Genomic DNA, 21,511 nt, shown 5'->3' with positions numbered 1-21,511 from the left:
AGTGTTAAGAAAGAACACGCAGCCTTTCAGAACTAGATTTTCAACCACATTTACATTTCTACAATTTTTAGTGTCTTACATGATTAATACTCCACTCAAAAAAACAACTACCGCAGTTTAACTTCTGTCGTGGCATGGACATAATTTCTGAAATCTTGTTAAAGAAACTGATTCCCCCTACATGGAAGTGCAATACATTTGTTTCGATGCAACAAAAAAAATTTTAAGCCCAGATATTTGCAGCGATTTGTAAATCTGGAAAATTAATTCCTCTCTAAACATTTCAGTGCTGTTTTCTAGTACAAATTCATGCCATTATTAACCAAAAACTAAGCCATTATTATTAATTAGAAGAATGCTCTGATTATTTTTTAAAAAGAAATTTTATAAATAATCTAAGTTATCTATAACTGGGCCATAAAAGCACAGTTAGTGCACAATAAGAAATAAATGAAATGTACAGTGTCAGACCACTGTGTAGAACAAGTGTTTTATCTTCCCTTCAATATGTGAAATACAAAGCAGGTTAACCGATATTTTTAAACATATTCTATATTTTATATCTATAATTTCATATATTAAAGTGATTCTTTCTATACATAATGCTAAGAAAGTACTGAAATGACTTAAATAATCATCAAATTAATATTCCATGTGATGCAGGGTGCTGACTGAAATATCCTAACCTACAGAAATTGAAGGAGAGAAATTCTTTACTTTCTTGAGTTGTTTAACCACTTTTCCAGAAGCGACTCAAGTTCCAATACAGAAGTAGTATTATTGTTTCCAAGGAGAAAGTTGTGTTCTCATGTTAAACATGTTTATTTTCGTATATACTGGAGTTCCAGCTAGAAGAGCACAGTGCTGTTATCAAGATTTGCAAGGGCGTATAGGAGCAGAATTTGGTGAAAAAGTCTTTTTCTTTCTTTTAAACAGCTGTTCCACAGGTTTCTCATAGTAATTTCAAGCAGGTAACTGTATTTCTATCCACAGGTATATATTATCTGTCCCCAGAATTACAAGATATTAGATGAAAAATGTTTTGGGGTGGGGGTTTGAACCTTTGAAATGGCATGAAACTTATAGCAGAACTGAGATCCCTGTATGCTTTGAAGCAAGAAGAATGACATCCATGTCTGAAAGTACTAATAACTAATTCTGTTAACAAAATATCGTATTCTTAAATCATTAATATGGCCTGACAGACAGTGTCATTAGCTCACTTGGGGTTCACTGAGTCTCATTTATTATTAGCTTGCTGCTCTGAGTCAGTCAACCCCATTTGTTAGTAGGTTCTTATTAATTAATTTGACAGCTACCATGCAGATATTGTTCTATATAATAAAACATTACTTTGTAACAAAAAAATGCACCTTAGCAATAGGTCACAATTTCAAGCCAGTGATCTCGAATACCATTATGCCCTTTCTCTAAATACTTGTATTAATCCAGTCACGTTGGTTTATGACTTGCAGTAGATTCTGTAAGATAGTATAATTTGATTACAACTATCACATCAACAATATATTCCACAAAAAAGACTGGCTTTGAAATTATTAATCTTCCTAAGAGTATGTGACTTAATGGACGTATCAATTTAAGCCTTTATAACTATGTCAATATCCTGCCTCATATAAACCTTGCAAATTTATTATTATTATTGAGAAACTTGATTTGATGCAAAAGCCAAGTGGATACAATGCATTCTCTATAATGAATGACAGAATCTCTAAATAACTGAGATTCTGAAAAACTGTAGTCAATATGTAATGACTACTGACAGCCAATCACATCTGCAAAAGATGGAAGAGTCTTGCCTGCCCTGTGTTTCTTAGGAAGTTGTTCATTTTGCACGTGGTTGGAGAACAGCATTAAAATAAAAGTAGTGCCACTTATTTTTACACTTTATTTGGAATCGCCACTGAAGGTTCCAGATGAGCAGCCCTAGAGACCTAATACATCTAAAGATAAAACAGGAATGAAATGGAAACGATATTACAAATGCCTCTACGCTGCCTCATACCAGGCTGTAGCCCGAGGCTTGCAGGAACAACTCCAGGGACCAGCCTGTCCCGAGTCCTCTATTCTGTGATTACAGTGCTGTTCAAAGGAGCCACCAAGAAGTGGTCGAACCCATCAACTCATTGTGCACTGGCCACTGACCACATATAAGGGTTTAAGAGCTATCAGTCAGTACCAAAGGAAATTAGATTTGTACAAAAATTGTAACTGTGCATGGAATTAGGTGACACAGGATAAACTGATAAAATCATTCAATTGACAGAATCATTGTTACGCTTACAGGTATTTTATAAGGCTAGTATAACTATTTGGGATTCTTAATACCAGGTGGTCAACCTTCTTCAGCAGTCTTTGCTGATTCTGGTAAATAAACAGAAGTAGTGGGATTTGTGACAGATATGTACCATTCTCGCAGAGAGAGGGCATTTTAGAATGTCTTGAGGTGCTAAAAATGTGGGCATTCGTATCACTAGGTGTCTATTTGCAGTCATGCAAGTACCTCACTGATCTTCAAAATAACCAGGTGTATAAAGTGGGAAAGCTATCTTGTGAAGAAAGGCTTTCATTTAATTATTTTCTGAGATTTCAGAGAAACCACAGATGAGCTTTTAAATGGATTAGTAATGCACCCATTACGGTATCTTGTATCACAAAGTGAACATTGTTTGCAGACTGTAATCGTAGGAGCTGATACGCAATTCAGCTGAAGTTAACAAAGAACAATTTGTACATAGTAAACAAGTTTAGTATTTTTACGTGATCTACATACATACATTAAAAATTACAAGCAGCAAGATAATCAGGAATGAAATAATTTTAAGAGCCAAACATAGATACAAAAAAATTCCTTCTAAACAACTAAAAAAATTTAAATTTAGTCTGCACTAAATGAGATTTTTTACCATTTGCAATTTTCTGAATAAGTACTTCAATTTGTGAATTATTTCCTGAAAATGAATACAGCTTCATGTGACAGATACATCACAAAGGTTTCCACTCAGTGTTTTCTTTCAGATTTACTTGCAATTCAATGTTAATAGATGTGTGTCATATTTCTACTAACCAAGTCTCCACTTTCTGAAAAATGAATTTAGAATTGTTTCAAAGTGGGACCACCACTATAGCTACTTTTCTTTCCAACAAAGACAAACTAAACTATCAGCAGTGCATCAGACTGAAAAGTTTGGAGTATTAACTGACAAGCTACTCACTTTCCTTTCTTCTTAAATACATGTCCTGCTGTAGTTCACACAAAACACCAACAGTAATTCATCTTTTAATAAAAACAAATCAGCTAGCTCCCAGGCTGGCCTTTTGGATTTTCTATTTATCTATCTATTTATTTTCTAAATGAGATCTCTTACTGACTGAAAAATATTGTTTCATTTCTGTGACATGATTCTACTTTGTGGTATTTCATCCACTGAAATTTCTGACCTGAAGAGTGAATTCCACTCCTCTCCGCCACATTTTGCTATTCAGTGCAATCTATAAGCTACATATTGCAATGGTAGGAATCCAGCACTTGGAGCTCACACTCAGGCACCAGCCCACTGATGCTACTCGCTGTGTGTAACGAACCCCTACTCACTCAAGAAGTGCCACTGAAAATGACTGGAGCACTTACCTGACTAAACAATACACGACGGTCACAGGTCTGCAGAACAGAAGTTCCAGTTTGCTAGAACTTTAGTAAAGCACTGAGGTAAAAAATCTGTTATAATCATCAGCTTGTTTTTTCTGCAGAGTAATATTAGATTTCAGTATCTACTGACATGAGCATTTAATACAATGAATGCATAATAAAATGACAAGATATATCAATTTAAGTAACATTATCCAAAAAAATTTCTGAGAAGAAAGATGTTCTTACAGAAAGGAAAACCAGAATATAATTGATAGAAAATTTGAATGTACACTGCTTAAACTTAATGAAGAGAAGAAGATAGCTAACATATAATTAACTGCCTACGGCAGTGCAGCTAATGGATACTGAACTGGATTCCAGTTAATCCATGTCAGGACTTCCATCACTTGTAATAATTCTTGTCAATTTTTTTAGTTACTCTTGCAGTAGTACCATTACAAATTACTTTTCAATAAGAGGTGATGGGTAACAGGCACTTCCATTACAGGCAATTTTTAAGTATCACCATGTGAAGGGTTTTACAAAATCAGAGTAAGAATTCCATGTGGCCCTGTTCATGATGGACTGTTCTGGAACATCAGCAACTAATTAATAACAAAATGTAACCCAAGACTTGAAAACACTATTTTGTACCATGCTAATTTTGTGTATCCTTGTGGTGGTTTGTAGAAATCAATAATATTGCACCCAGCCTTACAGCAAGACTGAAATTTCACTAAAAAATTATTACATTCTCTGATTTTAAAGAATTACTTCCCACAAATGAAAGCTATTGAGAATATCTAACTAGAAATGTACAAAAGCTATTTTTCCACCTGTAATGTTTTTCCCTTGTCATCTACTTTGTCAAGTTTTTTAAAAACCTTTATGTGTGTCAGAGGTTTACAATAAAAAAACCCCAGTCTTTCTATTTACAAAAGGTAATAAATTAGTGAGGTTCTTTTAAGCACATCCTTCTGACATATTAAGTAGTGATAATCATAACTATACTTCTAATGAAAAAAAAATTGTCTTGACATGATACCCTGTTCTCTCTGGAACAGAAAAATGCGCGTGTAGAAAGGGAGACAACACAATACAAACACGGAATTCATAGTAACAGAAGAACTTCAGAAGAACAAAGGAGAATATGTGCAATGCAGCTTTACAAAACAAAGAAAATGCCTATCAGTTTGGTGAGCCCTTGTGAAGAGCCCTCGTATTCTTTTGAGAAAGTGATTACTGCCTTCCGAAGTAGTTAATCAGGATATGACCCATAGTAATGAATGTCTCTTTTCAGGATTTAAGTTGATGCAGCTGTAGTCTCTTCAGGAGCTTAAATTATAAATATAGGCTACGAAGGAATCACAGAACAATTTAAAGTACGTGGTGCCAGTAGTCACAATTGCGAAAAAGGGTCAAAGATCACCACTCTGAGGTTCCACGCTTCGTGGCTCTCTTTGATGGCTGCGAGATAGTTTGGGAAAGCGTGCGGTCACTCTCGAGCGATTGCTTTTGCTTACTGGTTCTCCAGAAGGTGGAATATCACTAGGAAGACAAGAAATAAAGACAGAAGTAGCTAGTTTATGGTATATGTAAATTATTCTGTAGTTATTCCAAACATGAAAAAAGCAGATGTTATGAGAGCCTCGCACATGACTGCAAAGTACAGCACACATCTTCAACTACACAGAACTGCATTCTTTCTACTGGTATCTCAAGTGTGAATTACAAAATGGGCTCTTTCAAAAATGAGAACTAGTAGAACTTTCAACACTTTATGGAAGAGTGCAAATTACAGGATAAAAGCATATCTCTACGAGTTGCAGTTCAGAAATGGTGGGAAAAGCATTTTGAAGTGATAAAAGTACAAGCAAAATAGACAGCTTGGATGATGCTCTACTTAACAATCCTCTAATTATGGATGGATGTATCATTACATGATGAAGTACATTAGTAATACATCCCTGTTGGGAATTCTTCAGTCTCTTCTGACCCACAACAGACGATAGTCTTACATGAATAAGCCTTTTGGAAAAGGCTCCGAGAAGAAGTACATTAAGTTCAAAAACAAGCAGTAACAGAAAATTCCGGCTTACCTAGGTGATATTCAGAGGCTATAGACTCCTCGGAAAACTACAGCATAAAGGGATAGCGTTGTACTTTTGCCATTCTTTTAGAGGACTCCACATGGTTTTTAATTATACTGCTTACATACAGATCAATAAATAAAACTAAATTTGGCATTTTGCAACTCAGCTAGGCAATAAAATCACACAGCATACAAAGCCAAGCTTATTTTAATAAGTTTAAAAAAAACCACCTTATAATACCTATCTTCAGAGTGCGTTAACAAGTCCATAAGGGAGGAATTGCTCATCTGCAGTTCTTGCCAGATTAGACAAATACAGATATATTTTAAAACAATCACTGAATTTACTCTGTGTAGTTCCCTTTTTCCTGCAGAGTGACCTTCCTCACAGGTCAGACAGCCCTGCAAAAGCCATAGGCACACTCAGGCTCCACTCGAGCATTTTGAGCACCCACATGGGAGAGATCTTAGCAAAGCAAAAGCCTTTAATAAGTCCTGGGACTGAGTGGAAAATTCACTTGCAGGAAGCCGAGCACTTCTGCAGGATAAGGCAGCTGTATCACTGGTAGCCATTAGCTTTGTAACTACAGTGCACACATTGGCCGTTACTCACTAAAATAATAATAAAAACCTAGTAGAGAAAAAACGTGTCCAATTCAGATGCTAAACATTAACAGAAAATGCTTTTTAATGGCAGTGTATTTTACTTGTCTAAATTTCTGAGCAGAACAGTCTAAAATAACCTTAGTTAAAATAATAAAGGATTTTTCTAAATTAAGATTCACTGCACTCCTATTATAGTATTTAGTCTTTCTAGGTAACTAGGAAGTGCTTCACATGAAAAAATTGCATAAAATATCTGTGGTATACATCCTTTTCTTCTTTAATACCAAGATTAACAAGTTAGATCTTTAATTTCTTGTTTTTCTTGTCACTAAAATAAAAACTCTAAAAATTGACTTAGCATATGTTATTAATTCTTGGTAGCCAAGGATAATTGGGACTTCCAACCCTGGTCCTATGATTTCTCATTTTGAAACTCAGCAATGCTATCTAAGTTGCTGTAGAGAATTCTGATCATGTGAATCCAATTTCAGCTGTGCTCATTAGCATGGATTTCTTTTAGTAACATGAATATTATTACTCATTATTTTTATACTATTTATAAAATTGCAGCGATGCAGTGTTGATACTCTAATGCTTGTAAAATAGAGCCTGGGATACTGACTTCAGAGGGTTGTGATTTTGTGTTAAAATACGTATTTTTCAGAATATTTAAACATAAAAGCATCTAAATATCAAATATACAATGCAATAAAATTAACCTTTTACCTCATTGGGCTTTTCTCAATATCTAAAATAAGTTAATTTACCAGCATGATGGCCACTGCTGATAGTACTTTAGCTTTATCAGGCAGACAGACAGCTACTTTATGGATACACGGTAGTTTACATTGCAGAAGAAAGCAGAGTGTTATGTGCAATTACTATAATTTGGTGATTGCTTTATTGAAAGTACATTTTAATACACAAGCTCCTCCTGCTGGCATGTCCACAAAATGACATTAGTGTCAGCCCAATGGGAAGTCACTTTTCCCTTCTGGAGGAAAAATGCCATTCAAAGAAAAAAGTGCAGAAGGTACAAAATGAATTCCCCCAAAATGAAGAGATATGAATTAACACCAGTCTGCCCTGATAGGCATGGCTGAGGTAATAAGATCATCTTGGGATAATTAAATGAACATCCATGTTTGTGAATGAAGGACAAAAATTGCAAGTAATTCTGCTAACTCAAATGATGCTACTCCAGAACGAGATATATCTAATAACCAAATTAGAGATAATTTGTCTTAAATGTCTTAGCTAATTTTTATAATGACAATCCACATTCTAAGACAAATCGTTATGTTATGTAGGTTTACAGAAACCAATTTATATCTGAGGAATTACATCTTCATGCATCGAGCATGAAAAAGGAAACTGGAGCTGAAATTGAATTGATCAACTGCCATGGAAACAGATGTTGTATGGGGAAAAAAATTTAGAGTATTAAAAAAAAGTCATACATTTAAAAGTATATATCTTAAGACCCTTTCCATCCTCCCGCCTCCAAAATCTGATGAGAAAACTTGCCATCTCATTTGTCTGTTTCAGCTCTGGCTTTTTACTCTACAATTAAAATGCTGACTTTCAAATAACACCCAGAAAGCTTAACTACTAAATTTGGGGAAAAAATGACCAACCACCACCAAAATGCACGGTAATCAAGTAAGAGGAAAGGATTAATCTTCCATCTTTTCTGTCTCCTGTTACTAGATTTAATAATTTAGTTCTGGCCTTGAGGTCAAATGACACTTACAGAGTCTCTGGCACTAAACAAGACATCCTTTTAAACCTATTGACAGTTCGACAGGTCAGATATTCCATGAACTCTTGGGCAGAGGTATAAAGACCTTAAAAGGATGCTGTCAGTATTTCTGGCAAATGCACATGGAGATGAAATTGAGACACTTGTTCTGAATCTAGTTTTGCCAATCTGTGTTTGGGATTGAGGAGGAAAGAATAAGCATACCTACATGCAATGTTTGCAAATCCTCTCATTTGTCTCATTCAGCAAAAACAGTCTCTAGGCTACTTTTGGGGGGTTGAGTTAGGGTTCACCTATAGTTGATAGTTTTACTCAGATTAAAATACAAATTTAAAATATGTAAATCTAAACGAAGGAGTAGCTATTCTAGAGTAACTCTTCCCGAATAGCTACCCCAAGTCCCTGTGGTAAGCACTTCCTCTTTAAGTCTACATCTGTCTGAGTTACACCTGTTCAGTTTTAATATTCTTCTTTGCATTCTATTACCTTCTTAGCCACTGAAGTCTTAACAGGGTTTAATTTTCTAGGCAGAGTCTGGCAGGCAGCCGGATGCTTGCCAGGCATTACCCTGTTCAGCAGTGGAATGTCCAAGTCTTAAAGGCTCAAGTTCTTTTCTACATTCTCACGTTGTCCCATTCTGAAGAAAAAGCAACCTGCTGAGGCAATCAATTCCTTCTTCCCACCAGGTCATTGTTTAGCTTTTAAGCATTCCTGATTGATCTGCCCAGCGTTTGTCTGGATACCAATTCAGTTTCATTGATTTTGTCTTGGTGTCAAGTTCTGCCTGAGGTGCATCTGTACAAAATAGCTTAAAATAACTGGTCTTTTTAATCAGCTTCTAGTTTATTCATACCTTTCGTTTGTTGCTCTCTGTGTATCAAAATGTGAACCGCATTTTGTGTGGTTTTTCTTTACATACTTAGCATATGGAACTGCAGTAGTCTCTTAGCTGATGTTGTGAACACTTACATGAAGAGATTTATTTTCCATCTCATTGGCTACTCTTCAGGATAAAATTAGAGAGAAAAGTTTCTTCTAAAAATAGTATAACATGTCTGCAATTGGAAATACTTTCGTAGCAGCCAGAGATCAGAGAACAGAAGTAATAAGCACATCTTGGGAGTGTAGCAAAGCACAGGATCAGGTATTTCATCTCTCTCTCTCTGTCTCTCTCTCACATGTAAATGCACCTCTGGAGACATTCATGATTCTAGCTTTGCTTGAGTTGTATGAAACATACCTCAGGAAGAAAGGCATTAGCTGGCAGATAAATTTGGTGACTCTTTTTTGCCAGTTTCTTGTGTTATTAATATTTTTGTTTGTCATGATAATAATCTAATTTCTGGTTATAACCCCAATATTTAATGTTGTAAACTGGATTCAGGCAGGCAGCCTCCTCAAAAAGATAGTATTAAACAATGCCTATACTATATTAAGAGATCCTTATTAGACAAATGAGAATGAATTCTGACTTGCCAATACAACATATCTCAGCACCTTCTTCTGCCAATTAAGATCAGCTAAAACACCTGTTTAGTGGCATTATTAACTAAGACCCTGACTTCATCACATAATTTTATATACGCTAGTAACTCCTGCTTTGCAGTGATCTGGGTAAAATCCTTGTTTCCAGTTGTTGAAGTGTAAAAATAATTGGAGCCACATTCCTGCCATCACTCCCAATTTTGTAGAAATGAAATATTAATGAGAAACAGTGATCTCCATCTATTAATACAAATGACTGATCTGGGATGTTTAAATAGTCAGCTATTAACAGAAGAGATAGAAAGATATGGGTAAGATAATCCCTTTATAGTACACTTCGACATTGAAAATTCTGAAGACACTATTAGAGCAAAGTTGTCAGTTTGAAAACGGAGTAATCATTTCCTATCAAGATTAGATCTGAATTGATCAAGAAATGAAAGCATTAATTCTAATATTCTGTGCAACTGTTTGATTAATATACAACTCCTTCTACTTCCACATACATACTTCTACAGCAGAACACACTATTCATAATGATGTAGTCAATCTCTTCTTGCTGTGAAATAATTACAAACACATAATCATGCTTCCATTTGTTATAATTTGAATGATCCTAACTCGAACATTCTCATGCCACAAATCAGTTTCCACACCAGCATGAAGATTTTCTTCATAAACATCATCTGCACTGATAATTTGAATTTTTCTGTAAACCGTGACACTGTACGTAATTCTGATGTTCAGATCTTTTTTCTTCCACTAACTTTACGCTGAAGTTGGCATAACAAGATGGTTACTGTACAGTAAATATTTAGTATCCATTAGTTATATCCTATAAAATGAGTAATACCTATGATTAATTTTGCATGAAATAAATACACTGTCTTTCATTCAGGAAATGCTCAGAACCCTGTAAAAACGACCTTTCATTAGTTTACATCTGAGCAATACTTCTACCTAGAGTCTCGTTCCTTGGCTTTCTAATGCATAACAACATCTGCACTTGGGAACAGCCACTTTCCATTTTTTGTGGTGCCCCAGCTAGAATAATATAATGCATAAATACAGTACTCACGCAAATGATCCCTTCACAACTAAGTAGAAAGCCAGAAACCACTGAACACACGTATAAGAAAAAGTTCACCATAATACACTCTTTATTTATAATTGATGTAATTGTTTTGTGTATTTCAGTGATTAGTTGAAAGGCAGTAAGTTTGGCTACTCCATCCACTTCCATCTAGAAATCACCAACATTCTACTCTGTTGGGGGTTAGCTGAATTTGTGTAAGCAGTATAATCTACCACTTCTCAGTGATAGGTAATTTAATGAACAAATGGTTCAGAAACAGAACATGTTCCAAGGTTGTTTATATAATAACAAAATGTAGGATTTGCTTTCAGAAGAACAGTGTTCAGTGAATACCTAGATTTATTTTTTCCTCCTAGTACTGTAATTATCATCTTTAAGAAAAGCAGAGACAGATCTAGGATACATTTTTACTGAAAATATTGAGGTAACTAAAAACAGAAGATGTGCATCAGGATTCACAATGCATCATATATGTGAAAATCAAAGGAGTAAAACTCTTGTTTGACAAGTAGCAATTTCAATGTGCTGAGACAGCAGTGCCTTACAGTGACTAGCCAGGCACTTCCTCCTCCATATTCACAAGCTGTTTGCACGCAAAAATGACATGGAATGGAGACAACTCTAATTACCAAATTAGCTTTTAAACAGCCCATAATCAATACGATTGGCATTGGAAGTAACAACAGAAAGAGTTTACAGAAAGTGTGCTCTCAGACACCAGCATGTGAGAAGCCAGTAAAAGGAGTTATATATTAACACTTGTGAGCTACCCACCTCTAGTTTACACAGAACAAAAAATGCAAAAAGTCAACCACCTTTCATGCCAAGCTGTGGGGAAAAAAAAAATTCACCATCTCTTCTAATTTGCCTAATTTTGCCAATATCGCAGAGAAGAAAAATCTGAAAGCTTAAAACATTTCTTCCTACCTGTTCATCCCTATCATTTACCTGATACTTAGCTCACTAATGTACTTAGACTAATTTAAATTAAAAACTTGGTGCATATTCCTGCCTTACTTCACCATGTCTGATTTTTAACCTTCAGCCCAGCTTCACGGGTAATACAGCACAGTTACCAGTCTCCTATTCTGGAAATCTGCCACCTACGTTTCCATTTGCTCAGGGAGCAAACAGCTGGTGGTGCTTTAGTTCTGAGCTGGGGTAAGGGCCCTGGTGTAGCTAGTTGGCTGCTGTTTCCCTGTTGAGAGGCTTTGTCCCCTCCATGCTCCTTGACTCTTCTTTGCTCCAAATTCAGCCAGGCAAGAATATGTGCCCACAAGCACTAGCATTTACACTTTTCAACATAGCTGAAATAGTCTCCATGGGAATAATGCAACTGAGCTGTCTTTGCTTTGAGTTTTGCAAGTAAACTGCTCATCACAAAAAACAACCTGCACGAACAATTACCATTATTATTTCATTTTTAAGAACAAAACGCTTCTTTTAAAATTACCATAAAAGCAAATGGAATGATAAAGAAAAGTTGTGATCAAAACATGTTGTTTTGATCTTCTAAGCAAGTGCTTGAGTTTTAATTGCTCCATCAAGCTAAGAGGTATCAGCTGCTTCTCTCAAGTATCTTCATTTCTCATGAAGATTACAGCACGATATTAACATATGCAACAAGGCAAAAGACAGCTGACATGACTGTTCTCAGGGACAGATCCAGATCTGAATGGATGTCACGTTAACAATAATAGCTATGAATGTGAAAAATGAACAAACTTAAAAACTGCTCCTAGAATCCTACAGAATCATAACTCTCTTCTGGAAAATATGTTAGCAATAATAAAAGTGAAGAACAATGCTTTATAGCAATCACTCTTTCTGGTTTTTGTTTTTATCTTTTAAATACTAAGGGCACCTTACTGCACTCCAACCATAAGCTTGATACTAATAGTGATCCATGATCTAAAAAACTCAAAAATATAGGTCTTAATCTCAACCTTTGGGAGCTTTTAGATTGTTCTTAATTTTAGCCTATTATTTTTAGTTTTCCTAAGCTAAAAAAAAAAAAAAAATCACACTGAGTTGGATAGCGCATACAAAATAGTGCACCTGCACCTGGAAACATAATCACAGAGAGAGAGTTGAGACTTGGCATAGTGGAATTAAACCTGTATTCTCTAAATAAACAAAAGTAATCAAGATGGGAAAATATGTAAATAAAGTGCAGAATTAAGTACTGTCAACAGAATAACAAGGGAAATGCTGACTTTGTTCTTGGTAATGAAGACAAGGACTAATGTTTACATTTAATCCAACACAGAAGGGGAGCTAATCGAAGAAGGTATGACATTGCCCAGTAAATGACTAAGGGAGCCAGCTTGGGATGCAACATTCTTGATGGATTGGACAGAAACTAAACAAGCATCAGGCTGGCCAGCAAAAAGAAAACCACAGTAATCGGCAACCAAAATCACATTTTCTGTTTAGTCAGATTTCAGTTATTTTCTCTGTAAGAAAGAAAACGGCAATGATAAATATAGGCTCATCCTTTTTTTAATTACGACTCCAAGTTAGGCTAACAGGAAGCAAAATTTGCTACCGCCTCCAGTGGGAGTTAAATGCACAGTATATTGTCGGCCATGAACTCCTGAAATTTGGGGTCAGTTCTCCAGGTATCATCAGATTCAGAATCTTTAAAAAGTATATCATCTTGGTCCCTCTCTAATGCAGATGCAACTTCGCCAATGAGTTCAAAATAAAAATAAATAAAATTTGCAATAAGCTTGCTCCTTGCCGGAATATTAAAGAAAAATCAATTTAGGACAACGGTGATCAGCTGTGACTCTCATATTGCTGGCAGCCATTTAAGTGCAACTCCAGCACTGGAGCTGCATGCCTGGCAACTGGGCAGTAGCAGCTTGGGAGCTGCTGAATGTTCTCCGCTCTCAGCTACGTAGAGAAGCCTGTAAATGGCTGCTGCTACCCAAAGTATTTGCTTCTGTAGCTCAGCTGAGTTTTATCTCATAAGGAAGTTACGAGATCACAAGAAAGGCACCTCCTTCTTTTACCTATGAACTCCCCAGGAAGTTCCTCCTCTCCTTGTCTCTTTGAGTTTTGTGGCTTTCGGCCACATGAAGATTTTGGTGTTAGGAAGACTAGCCAACCTTGATATAGGACATTTCATGGCTCTGAATAAATTTTGAACTAAATGGTAACTGAAAAAGCTGCTGAGGTATCACTTTCCCTGGTTTAGAAATAGATCAATGAAGCATCTGTATGTAGAGGTCAGTATTACACATGAACATATACAGTACCAGAAGGCAACAAGATGATGCAGAATCATCTTTGTTAGGGTAGTTCTGCTTTGCAAGCAGCAGGAGAAAAGTCTTAGAAGACACCGTATACAGCATGTGCCTACAGTTCCTCCTTGCAGTATTACTGTACAGGCCTGAAAAGCAAAGGACTACGCTGATGCAATGTGAAGAGTATTTATACCCTACATAGGTGCATAGGTGATATACATCAACTTGACTGCAGTAACAACAGCTCTACAGTTCGACATGAAGCATTTTTAATCTTATACATACAGCTGCCCTGTGCTTAGAAAAAGCTGGGCACTGGATTTTGTTGGAGTCTTCAGGATTTAGATGCATTTGACTCAGCTGTAGCACTAACAGTAAAAATATGATAAAATATTCAGTCTGCCTGACAATGCAAACCAGCCCCATTTTATTTCCCTTTGGTTATACCTAGCTATTGCCAATAGCTCTCTTAATCTCTTTTAATATGTAGGAGTCTTCTACTGAAAGAGTTTTAAAGGAGCCAGACATTCAGAGCTGTTCAGTATATTTACGATTTACCCAGAAACTGTATTAAGACCAATAAATTAAATCTCTTATAAAGAATTAATTTGAGTTCTTAGAGGTTAGAATAAAATTTCAGAAACAAGATTTCAGAGTTAAAATAGACACGGAATAGTAAGAAACAGGCTCTTTGGCTCATTTTGCAGTTGCAAAATTAAGCAATTTTATGCAAGCTGTTTACAAGGCACAGATTTCTAACACTTTCTACAGTGAACAGCAATCCCTGCAGACCCACGTATTAGCGATTCTCCTTACTACGTATCATGCGTTTTACTAAACTCTTCAGTGTAACTGTGTTACACTTTTAATCTAAAAATAAACCTTCATACTGCTGTTGGTATAATCAAACTCTGGGGCACTGTGTAATTAATATGTGAAGACTTGAAGAAGAATGACTCTGGTCTGCTCTTGGAGACGGTGACATCAGCCATCCCAGTACAAATTCTTCCTGTAATTTCTGTCTAAAATTGGGTTATTTTAGCAAGAGTAAACTGAAGAAGCCTGTTTCACTATAAAGCAGATCTGCATTAGAAAATCTGCAGCTACTCTGACTACATCAGCACAGACAAGAATAGCCTGATGTTATACTTAGACTGATGTTGTAAATATGCAAAGTACGCCAGTCATGTTGTCCCTGGGCTAGGGCCATACCGAAACAGTACGTGGAACAAGCGTGGAGAGGATATCTGCGCAATCTCTGCATGCTGCAGATGAACCAAAACTGTGTGATGAAGCTATCTCTATTATTGCTGCACAGACCTCAACAGTTCAGGTCATTTTGCATTTCTGAACTGACATTTGGCCTAATTTGTACCTACAGAGGATGTATTTGGAGACCTCTGAAGCAGTCTAAAGAATATTCCTAAAAAACCAGCAACAATCACTTTCTTTACTCATTTGTTAATGACGTGAAGTGATATGGCAGGGAAGTATGCATGCATACCATTAATTTTTGTTATTAATAGATGAGTGCCTATAATTACACCAATTTATTCTAGAATCCTTCAGCTAACTGTTCATGGATTCTGCTATCACCACAGAAGTGCCAAACGTATTAAAAATACACCACAAAAATAGCATCTGAAATACAACAGAATTGAATGGACTATGTTTATAGCTGGCAGATTAACAAAACCAAGGAACAAAGCTTCTGTAGGATGTTTTGAATTTCAGTGATGGCCTGTAGCTAATTCATGCTGTTTTCACATGAGAAACTGATGGCTGCTGAAATATTTTTCAATACAAGTTCAAATGAGGAAAAGAAATAACCCACCTCCTTTTGAAAAACTGTGCAGTTAGGCATAAACAAACTTGTTATGGTCTGGATTAAAGCCAAGTACACGCACAAGTACAAAGATACCTCCCTTATGAAGATTATTTGCTTCCTGTATTTGAATGGATGCATCCATTTGTCCATTAATGTCAGTGTTGCACAGAAAGGAGTACGAATAAGCACTGGAAGACTGCAATATAAGATGTATAAACAGATTCTTCTAAATCACATTTTCATGAGTATTCCCTACTGTTTCATGTGCTAAGAGAAAGGAATAAAGCTTATATATCCATCTCTCAGCAAAGCCTCTTTCACTCAAAATCTTTTCCACTGTGGAAAACTAATTAAACTTAATCTTTGGTTTTATTCCCCGTGAAATAAGCATTACAGAATAGTTTTTCTTGCAATACTCCAAATCTAACAATTACATGAAGAGAAAAATTTTAAAGTCCTGTTGTTTCATTAGCAAACTGATTTTTTTAAAAAACCTGCCATTCTAGTAATTATGTAAAATTTACATATGGGAGTATATTTACACACATGAGTTCTTGATTTAAAGAACGGTGTATTTTCAATACTTATTCCCCTTTTTATTTTTTCTTCCCTAACAGATTCCTCAAGGGCAGCTGAACTGAGACATTGACATTTCAGGAGATCTGTAGCAAACATCATGAACTCATGTTTGAGAGCTTAGCTTGCAATATTTCTGACAATGGATTACATAAATACACCATGCCAAAACTGTTTGCAAATGCCATCCTGTGCCAAAAATGTTTGCAAATGTCACGGAGAACCACCCAATATGAAAAGGGCCCTTTCCTTAATCTAGAGTGATTACTGCTGCACAAAGGCCTGATCTATGGGCTACAGAACACAACCAGTGCTTGACTGATGCTTGCTGTGCCCCACTGTGACTCTCATCAGTAGGAAATGAAAGCATGTGGTGACTTACAGGAATCGTTCATTGTTTTTCTGCATCAGATATCTTGAAAAAATACCATTTTCAATTTCACAGAGTATCAGAAAAACAATTTGGTGATAAGACGACAGGTGTTGGGAACTGAAGAGAGGACACAGGTCTATTGCCCTCAGAGGAGATACAGCTAACCTGTTAGGTCATGTTACTCAGACCCTGGTTCCTAAACAATAAATCCACTACATCATGCTCTCACTGGAGAGTGCTGCCTTTGTATATCAAATACACACTTACTGGTCTATGATTTCTTCCATTCTTCCACGTTTTAGAAAGTCTTGGAATAGAAGTGATTTTTTAGATGGTCTATGTTGTTGGCAAATATCTTAATCAAGCTTCCCTTTTAATAGAATTCAAGCTGAAAATGGCAAGTCAAAGACTTTCTCTTGAACATACACTGAATTTAAGCTGCCATTGTTTGTACCTGGAGTTCTCTGTTATAAACTGTGTCTATCAGTTTCATGACTCTATATAATATTTTTCTAAGTAGAGATTTGAACTTCTCATGGATCTCCAGACTGAGTTTTGTCCAGGTCATGTCACCCAGGCCAGGCTAGTATAGTTTTAAGTGATATATTTTGCCATGCAGACGGGTTAAAGTAAGTCAGAAGCCCTTAACTTCCTTTCAACGCATCAAAGAAAGTCAGGAGTAGAAATAACCTCACCCTTTGTTAGAATTGTATGGCTTCAAAAACCTCTTAAAGTGCCACACTTGCATGGTACACAACTTCCAAATATATTATAAATCCAATATATATTATAAATAAGAGATTATTTGGTTTGGTTTTTTCAGTTCCATTAATCAGTTTCTATTAATTCTGTGAACATATATTTAAATAAATACTTCCCTCTTCAGTTGTACATTTCAAATTCTAAAAAAAAAAAAAAAAAAAAAATCACTGAAAGTGATTTGGGCTATGAGAACTTGTCAATAAAGGAAGTACACAATCCCATCTACTCAAAGCCCTCATGCTACACTACCTACCTGAAGTCTGCTTTCAGCTGTATGGAGAATGTAACTTTGAAAATTTCTCTTCCTGGAAGTGTCATGGACTTTTCCAGTACTCTGCCGTTCCAAAAAAGAGATCAGATTTTGGAGCATTTGAGCTATCGCTGTACAGAGTGGAACAACATATCAACAAAGGGGGTCTCCTCTAAGGCATTGCTTTGAAGATCATGAATGGTAACTAAGGGTTATGGATCCCAGAGCTCTCATATCCATCTGCACTTGCACATAGATTGCTCTGACTGACCAGATGGCTTCTTACAAAACAACATGTTTATATGAATAGTTTCCAAAACACTTTCTGGTGGTACACTTATTTTCTGTAACAGACCTGCAGTTGGTTCCCTTCCCCTACCTATAAATTCTCCAAAATATATCTCCTGAACTAGCTGTTACGCAATCTTCAGCTACATATGCTGATATTTGACTGTGAATATCTAAAGCTGGCAATTTTCTTAAAATAATCTCCATAAAGAGAAACTTAACAAGCAATTATAGATCAGCTAGTTTAAGTGCAGCTGTAGAATAAATATTACAAACTGTTTTGCAGGATTTAGTAGGCCAAAAAGTGAGCTTTGAAAGCCACAATTTCATTACAGGGAATTCACGTAGATTTGGGCAAGGGTGGTCTTGTTTAACTTGTATTCTTGGACAACATTACTGCCATGGCAAACAAGGGTAATTAAGTAGATATCAATACTTTAGGTTTATAATTGTCATGAAGTCTGATATCAGATTCTACTAACCAGGAGGTAATGTAACTTAGTGGGCAGGAAACTGGCTCAAGAAGGGCAAATTTTGTGAAAAGAACATTATTCAGATATATCAGAGGTATCTGTGGGGTGTACACGTGACACATGAAGCAGTGAGGTACCTGAAACAGTCCTGAAAAACCATGCAATAAATTGCTCTTATCATCCACATTTACCATTATGTATTCATTCTAGTAACTGTCACTATAGAGACAATTTAGTGTATTCTCACCTGCTGACTAGTTTAAAAAATTATACCAAGAAAAAAAACTATCTTCATATCAAATAAAAATATTCACTTTGATTTTTTTGGCCAGTCTGGTGCTCTTTGATGACTTGGATGCTACATAAAAATATGTATTAGGATGTAACATAATATTCCATATGTTTGTGGACCTTTTATATTGAAAATTCTGTGCCATTTTAAAACATTTTATTAATATTTAGGACTTTGAAAAGGGACAGAAAGATACAGCTTTGGTAGTTTAAAGCATGAGAGCTCCCACATGTTGGAAGGTAGACACCGTCATACAGTAGCGACAGCAAAAACATTTAGGCGTCTGCACTTGCTTACAATCCCAACATTTTAGCACATTCTCAACTATTGATTGTTTGAGTTGCAAACTCCTCTGTGCTCTCCTCCTCTGGAAAAGTCAGCTCCAGCAGAATAATGGGGCAAATTGTTATGGACAGAGAGGATAACTAGGAAATAAAGTGTCCAGACATGTCTAGCCTCATTTAGTAGAGAATTTAGGAAAAGACATAGAAAATAAAACCCTTTTTCATTAAATTAGGTATATTATTGCAGCACTTTTTTCAAAAGAATCCTACTCAAGTAATCATGCCAGAAACTGTTTTACATTGTAAAAAGAAATAACTAGACAATTGCAAACAAGAGTATTAGACTTAGCTTCCTTTACAAATCATGTATACATGTTAATGAAAACAAAAAAATCTCAAACTTTGATAATTACTGTTATTTGAAAGGAAGGAAGAAAAGAAATGGCCTGTAAGATTTCTTAGCTATTCAAGTAGAAATACATTGTACGTGCTTACAAGAAAAGTTTTTATCAATCCTGTAGAGAAGTCAGTCTCTTTCAAATGTAAAAATTTCAAATGTTGTTATTTTACAACTGTTAGTAATCAAATGCAGACTAGGAGGTTAATGGAAAGCAGTGTTATGTACATTGTTTTGTATTTTGCTATTTTCATGGCTACATTTTGCAACTCTTGATTTATCATTTTGTATGAGAACTAAAACATGCATTTGTTTTATCCAAGATTTAAGTCTAACACTATGGCATTCCATCTGGAGACAAACACAATACAAATAGCATATTAACCCACTGCAGAGCCTGCTGAACTGAGAATACACCTATCTCAAGCTCTCAATGAGACTTAATTTACCAAAGAGAGACTGGTGAATTGAGTTGACAGGCAGACTTTGAGGCTCTGGGCAAGCCTGGCCGAGCTATGCAATGTGCATAGACTGAGCAGCACACACAACTAAAAGACTAACAGAATGCCACAATCAGTCAGAGATACACATATGGTCAGAATCAACCATAATATTGCATCTGGAAGAATTGCTGGTTAGCTTACCTAGGCAAATGTTTCAGTTTCCTATATTTTTCCAGAGAGTTCATACCTTAGGCCTAGAGAATGAGCACAGTAGCCTGATACAGATGATATCACAAACGTCTGTATTTTAAATAGTATTAAAATTGCCATCTAGATTTAATTTTGTGAGGATGCACATATGCCCCACACATGCACATTTCCTAATTTTATATATCCACTTACAGTATATTGATACCAATAAACAGAGACAACAGAGTTTTAGACCTGTACAAGGAAAATGTTTCTTGCTGAGGAAATACGGATATGGATTCCAAGGTTTTAGGATGAGTAGTGTATATATACTGCTGCATGGGGAAAAAAAAAAAAAAATCAACATATAAATTACCTTAGAATCTACTGAATGCTTACATGAGCAAAAACCAATCTAAAAGTATACAGATGATGAAGTTACAGAAGATAGAAGACATTTGCTTGTGCATTTTCCAAGTTATTTTCCAAGTTTCTAGTACTTAAAAAAAAGTGGAATTTTCCATCTAGACATCCTGAATTATGCTGAAAGATTCCTCAGAAGCCTAAAATATGCATGGCAGCATTCTGGTAATCTTAATTTTTAGTTAAATACAAAAGTATTTTCTTCATTGGAGGTAGACAAATATTAAATAAAAAGAACTTCAAGTAGTCCGTATAAAATTCAGTTCAACAGCTCAGCTTTTAGTTGGCCGTTATTGGTGATGCTATAATCTCATTAACTCAATAAATTCATTCAATGCCATTTCAATAAATGAAAGCAAATCCCAATCACTTCTAATGAAATGGCTTCTTGTCTGTGTGCACAAAATCCAGTAAAGGAAAATAAATTCCATATGAGAGAGTGTTTTCATGTTTCCTTCTTTTCATTCTTTCCCACCATCTTCCTTTTTCACCTAATTTTCACATACATTCTCTTCATTCAGTCCAAACTGTCTCATTCAGTCTCTTGCTTCTGTTACTTTTTATAGTGTTCCTCTACTCTTATGCTACTCATTTAGTCTCTTATTCCCCACCTTCTCCAGTTTTTCTTTCTTTATTAATTCACGTCAAAAGCCACAACACAGTTTATTACCCAGTACTTTCCCAGCTATTGTTTGCTTTTCTTCTCTTTATGCCTAATTCTTCTCTCAAACTCCTGTGCTAAGTTGATTCTACGTAGCTGAGTCAAACCTCTGTTGCCCAGAAGTCAGGTCATTCTCACAGCTCCCCATCTAAACCAATTCTCTCCTGCATTAACAACCTACACATCAAGTTATCTCTTTCAAATCAATTCACCTACTTCATGTTTCAGTTTGCCCTCATTTCACATTTTCTTTATTACAATATAGACCTCAACTCCCTGTTGACTCTCTCAGGTTTTCAGCCACCCAGACCTCAATCAGAGCACGACACTG

The 21,511-nt window shown here is 35.9% G+C and overlaps 1 protein-coding gene across 1 annotated transcript in view; it reads right to left on the bottom strand.

Moving 5' to 3' along the window:
• Nucleotides 1-4,897: 4,897 nt before the first annotated feature.
• Nucleotides 4,898-21,511, bottom strand: part of SNX29 (sorting nexin 29) — a 136,593-nt gene continuing 119,979 nt past the window's right edge. Inside the window, exon 21 of the mRNA XM_050905901.1 lies at nt 4,898-5,197. Coding sequence (XP_050761858.1) covers nt 5,068-5,197 — 130 coding nt within the window. The 3' untranslated portion in view covers nt 4,898-5,067. The remainder of the gene's footprint in view (nt 5,198-21,511) is intronic.

Source organism: Gymnogyps californianus, chromosome 15, assembly GCF_018139145.2.
Source record: "Gymnogyps californianus isolate 813 chromosome 15, ASM1813914v2, whole genome shotgun sequence".
NCBI classification, from domain to species: domain Eukaryota; kingdom Metazoa; phylum Chordata; class Aves; order Accipitriformes; family Cathartidae; genus Gymnogyps; species Gymnogyps californianus.
The sequence above is the reverse complement of the archived record's forward strand: the minus strand, read 5'-3'. Positions and strand labels throughout refer to the sequence as shown.